Source organism: Leucopleurus acutus (genome assembly GCF_964270905.1).
Source record: "Leucopleurus acutus genome assembly, chromosome: Y".
Taxonomy (NCBI): Eukaryota; Metazoa; Chordata; class Mammalia; order Artiodactyla; family Delphinidae; genus Leucopleurus; species Leucopleurus acutus.
In genome coordinates this window covers 15,100,261-15,106,005 of record NC_139164.1, presented here as the reverse complement: position 1 = coordinate 15,106,005, position 5,745 = coordinate 15,100,261, and the positions used below count along the sequence as shown (strand labels likewise).

General features: G+C 44.7%; 1 protein-coding gene across 1 annotated transcript; it reads right to left on the bottom strand.

Moving 5' to 3' along the window:
• Positions 1-286: 286 nt before the first annotated feature.
• LOC309978884 (thymosin beta-4) lies at positions 287-2,345 on the bottom strand. The gene is made up of 3 exons (XM_082865546.1): positions 2,300-2,345; positions 1,162-1,275; positions 287-722 (listed from the first exon to the last, which is right to left on the bottom strand). Exons 2-3 carry the CDS (start codon positions 1,259-1,261, stop codon positions 688-690), a joined length of 135 nt encoding a protein of 44 aa, XP_082721672.1. The 5' UTR covers positions 1,262-1,275; positions 2,300-2,345; the 3' UTR covers positions 287-687.
• Between the last annotated feature and the right edge of the window lie 3,400 nt (positions 2,346-5,745).

Here is a 5,745-nt window from a genome sequence, read left to right as displayed (position 1 = left end):
TAGAAAGTGTTGCCTTATCAAAACCAAGATTGTAAATATATTTTTAAGAAGTCTTTAATACACCTCACATGAATTCAGCCTATGAAAATGATGTACCAACTAGCTAGTCTAGACAAGGGATTTCACATACCCAGGTGAAACCCTTTTCTATGATATAACGTAATTTACCTAGATCACCAGATGTCTGTCATTTATTTTTCCCCAGTGAGGCCAAGAGGCAGGCCCCTTTGCATAGATTTAATCTGGGAATAAGCCTTCCAGACACCAGCCACACGAGGTAGGTTTTAAAACTTTATTTGCATGTTAAAAAATTGTGCATTCCAATAATTAAAATCATTTGAACAACAACAAAAAAAAATGGCACTCTGATTTAACTGCATTTTACAGCCCACAAGACACCTTGGACCACCTTGCTCTTTACTCTAAATTTCACTGTCGTCCCACCCAGCCTCCTCCTTCACCAACATGCAAGTTCTTTTCCTCCCAGCCAGACAGGCGGATGGGAGAGGCAGACGCGGCCTTTGTTGTCAGTAGTTCTCCTCCATTCTTTGATGTGAAAAGGGGCAGCACAGTCATTAAATCTTAATCCAACCTCTTTGCATCTTACAAAGTTAAACAGCTAAAAGAATTAAAATAAGAAGGCAATGCTCGTGGAATGTACAGTGCATATGGGAGGCTCACGCCTTATTACGACTCGCCTGCTTGCTTCTCCTGTTCAATCGCTGCGACCGGAAAAGAAAAAGACAAAAAAAAAAGATGGAGGGGGCTGGAGGTGCGAATTCAGTATAGCCGAGCATAGAATTTCAGTACTTTCGTTTAAAGACATCTCTCCTCATCAAATTTCTACAAGCACAAATAGGCATTCCACTATGAAATATTTATGTGATATACAACATTTGAACAGAGAAAAGGATAAAGGTATTTGCATATTAATATGGTATATTAAACACTCAATTATTAGATTATTAAAGCCCCGTGTTTGTTGACTGCAAGGCAATTTTCAATTAACCTTTCCATGCCGCGTGAATCAAAAAACTGTCAGCTCCTCCCCCGCACTCCCTGCACCCACCCCAATTCTCCCAGCCCCTCCCATCCTCTCCTACCCACCCCGCCACTCCCGCTCGGCCTTTTCTAAAGAAGGGGGGTGGGAGGGAGGCTTACTTTCTTGTGAAGGCAGTGGATTTTTCTCTTTCGTTTCTGTTTTCTTCAGTTTCGACTTATCGAATTTCTCAATCTCAGCCATATCGGGTTTGTCAGACATGGCTGCAGAGGAAGCTGCAGGTACAAAGCCAAGAGGGAGGTTGAGGGCAGGCCTCCCGACTCAGAAACAAGCCTCTGCCCTCCTGTCTCCTGCCGGAAAACCCACTTTGACTCCTTCTGCTTTCATTCAGGGCTAAAGATCATACTCTTTCTACACGAAAAAATGAGAGCCTCCCTCCCCGCCTTTAGTATTTCAAAACGCGGGGGGTCAAATTGGGAAGATCGCCCACACTAGGAGGCCAAATCTTTCGGAACAGTGAAGTTAACCACTGTGGGTTAGTTACTTGCAGCGTTTCAACATTACAGAAAAGTGAAACCATTTCAAGTTTAAGGGCAAGAAAATCGACGTAGATTTCTTAAAATGAAGCCAAGGCTGCACAAAATGTTTCCGTTTTCTATACGTGGCCTCTTCCCCAAAGATGCGAGCCGTCCTGCTTTCTTCTCTGCTCACAAAGGCGGCAGCTGCTGCCGGGCGCCACCGACCACCGCCCTACCCGCTTCCTTCCTTTAGCTCAACAATGTAGCCAGCCGCACACAAAGCTGCCCCCCACACCCTCTAGATCAACGCTGATCTGCATTTAGGAGCCACTCCGCAGCTCTGCACACATCCCCCTGCAAGAAGGGCGTTTTAAACATTTCATATTATAGCCCAGCCGCCTTAAACCTTAACAGATACAGCCCATAAAGCCAGAGGAGGAGAGAGAAAAAATGTCATTGTGGAGCTCCGGGCTTGGGTGGGTGTGAGCCGGAACAAAGGATCTTGCTGCTCCTGATTCATCATCGCCTACGAGGCATGCAGAATGCTTTTGGGGGAGGAAAGAAAAAAATGTTCCCATCGGAGCTGCCACAGCAAAACTGCCAAGTTTTTAAATATTAAAAAAAAAAAAATCACCGACCCCGTTACCCAGCATCTGGAAGGGTCTAGCACCCCCAAGCTCCCCAGGGGCAGCCTTTCCCGGGAAGACGACTCGTGCTCGGCTTCAGGAATGAGGGCGCGGGGCGGGAAGGGGAGCAAAGTGGCAGGGGCCCCAGGGCTCACCGGAGCGAGCTACAAGCTAACGAGGTCCGGCCTCCGCAGTAGTCGCCGCCGAGTGCCGGGCAGGGCCCGGCTGGCGCCGCTATATGCGCGCTCCTATGTAAATGAGGTGACGTCACCGCCGGCGTGCCTAACTTCTTCGCGCAGCGTCTCCGGAACGGCGTCCTAGGCATGGCTGGCGTTGGGGACCCACACCCCGCGTCCACCCACGCACCTAACCGCAGCGAGGGCGGAAAAATAAAACGCGCAAAACCCACCCTGCAACACTTCCTTCATAATGTATGTCCCCAGCCCTGTATGTCTGTTCTGTCATCATGGGTTTTTGCAGCAGCCGCGCAAACCTGTTCTTGGGGACCGGAGCGTGACAACTAAAGGCCTGGGTGGTACCTAGGGGGACTGGCATTCCTTTACTGCGAAGCTGCCTTTGTCCGTTGCAGACATCCCCAAGCCAGGGTGCGGTGTCCCTTGCCTCAGGCCCTCGCCCACTGCAGCGGTGCGATTCCCGTGATTTCAGCTTTCAGGCCAGTGGAAGCCCTACGCCCCACCCCGGCCCTCTTTGTCTCTTCGCTGGCATCCTCCTAGACTTGCGTGGGAAGTAAACCACCATAAATGATTAAGAAAAAAAACCTTTATTACCGTAGCATGCAAATTTTTTTATCGCTACAATTTTGGTGAGCACCGAAACCAAATAACTAATAACTGCTGATTCGTTGTTAATTTATCTGGAGTTTATATATAGAGTACAACACCTCTCCCTTAGAAAAAGTCAGTCAAGTTCAAGCTATGCTACTTACTTCCTGCCTGATGAGGAGGAAGTTTTTTCACTTTCCTGTTCATTACTTTCCTAAATTGTGAATTGCTAAGGAGGCTGGTTTTGAAGGCCAGAGACTGCAATTCCATTATGCCTAAAACTCTGAAGGTTGAATTTAAAAATCAAACTCTATATTTTGAATGGAGTTTTTGGAGCACAATACCATTTTATTTTTCCCCTTGGGGTATAGTTGCTTTACAATGTTATCTTAGTTTCTGCTGTACAACGATGTGAATCAGCTGTATGTGTACATATATCCAGAAGTTTCTTAAAAAACTAAAAATAGAGCTACCATGTGACCCAGCAATCCCACTACTGGGCATATACCCTGAGAAAACCATAATTCAAAAAGACACATGCACCCCAATGTTCGCTGCAGCAGTATTTACAATAGCCAGGTCATGGAAGCAACTTAAATGTCCATCAACAGAGGAATGGATAAAGAAGATATGGTACATTATATATAATGGAACCTTACTCAGCCATAAAAAGGAACAAAATTGGGTCATTTGTAGAGACTAGATGGACCTAGAGTCTGTCATACAGAGTGAAGTAAGACAGAAAGAGCAGGATTCCATTTGAAGTGCACTTCTAAGTTACATCCGGAAATTTGGGAGCTCTAGGTAGAGAGGAGCAGTTTTCAAAATGGCACCTGACTCTGTGAATACTAGGGACTCCTCTTCTTACGGCTGAAATTACTTACAAATACCATGCATACCATGCCGGGGTGGGCCACGCTGCACATGGCCTGTGAAAGGAAAATGAACCAGGTTGTTGTTTTAAGGTAAAGTAGTTTTAAGGTAAAGTATGCACAATACTCCTCCCTCCCTGCATCCTCAGAAAATGTTTCCAGAAACTCGTTGCTAACCATGTTTATGGCAGAGGCTTTTGTCTCACTTGGGATTAGAGTCTGTTGTTATATAGCACTTAAAAGCCACTGCAGGAGCACCTCAAACCTCCCCATTTTTTCCTCCACTGGCCTTCCTTCTTCAGTGGAGAGGGAGAGGGGGGTAGGGGCAGGTTACTGTCTGGTTCCCCAGTTCACAAGTGGGGATACTGGACTTTTTGTGCAGGCAAAAAGACTTTTTGTGCAGGATGTCACCTCTCTAGTTACATGTCTCCCTGACCCCATCCTAGGAGATTGGTGTGAGGGTCCACTTCATTTGAGAAACAGAAGATGTGGCAGGGTGGATTTTTGGTGGGTTTCAACTGACAGCTGCATTTTACTGACCCCATCTCTGTAGTTTCTCTATTTTTCTTTCTGTCAATCAGAGCCTGTCAAATATCACTTCTTTCCTCCAATGTTTCCTGTTTAGAAAAGAATACCACTACCAACTCATTGCTGCTTCTTCCTCTCCATTTAAAGGAAAACATACAGCATGAGTTGTTAGTTTGTTTCATTCACGGTCTTTCTCAGGACTAGAGCCTAAGAGATAGCTGCATAGGAGCTCTGAGAAGCTGCTCTGGAGGTTGGGGAGAGCCAGTGTATGTGTGATTTTTGTCTAGGAATATGTACAGTCATGCATCTTGGTAAAAGACTACTGGCAAACACAAAGAACAGATAACTCAAGGTAATGATTTTGGTGCTTTCCTATGTATTTAAGAACCTGCATTTATTAAAATTCTGCGTGAGGTATACATCTTTACTATCTAAGAGGCCTTCTGTGGAAAGCACAGAGTATCCGGTTATCAACTTAATTTCCTCCCAGAGTGCACTGTTAGTCATTGATAGCATCAGGTTTTGGCTTAATCCTTGTAGACTTGTGGGGGAGGGGGGATAAGCAAAAAAAAAAAAAAAGCAAAACCGCTTTGTTCTTTGTTTAGTTACCCAAGGTCTTTTCCTTAGAAAGGGTTATGCTTTGCAGAACAGTGTATCTAAAGGGGACTAATGAATAGAAATTTGCAAATGCTTAGAGAATTTTTTTAGTTTTGTAACAAGCAGCCTTCTGCTGTGTTTAGATATGGATAGAAAGGAAGGGAAAGAGAGGAAGGCAACTGGTGAAAAGAAGAGTCTACATTGTTGGACTTGACTTTCCAACTTGTCGGGAATCTAGAGAGAGTGGAAGGGGTAGCAGGAGGCAAATGGAAGCAAATGCAAACTCAGGCAATATTCTTAAGACATGTGTGACTCTGGCCTGTTAATATTTCTGTGCTGGAATTTTCTCATCTGTGAAATGGGATAATTTTAGTATGTACCACACAGTGTTGTTGGGAGGCTGAAATGCTTGGAAATCACATAATAGTAAGCATTTTAAAAAATTATTATTATCATTATTATTGTCATTATTATTATTGTAACTGAATGCAAGTTCATGTGTCCAACGCACAGTGAGGCCAAACAATAATGAAACACTGGACTTTGGAGCAGAGAAAGATATATTGCAGGGCCATACAAGGAGTCAGGTTGCTCATGCCCCCAAAACCTTGATTTCTCCTAAAGACTTCAGCAAAACAGTTTTAAAGGCAAGATGAGGGAGGGGCATGTTTGGTTGTTGCAAACCTCCTGGTGTTGGAATTCTTTGTTCTTACAGCTGTCCATGTAGGTCAGGTCATGATATTCCTGTAAAATTCCAACAAGATAATTGTTGTTCTCTGTTCTGCAACTTTTGATCTCTCATCCTTTGAATGGACCCTTAGC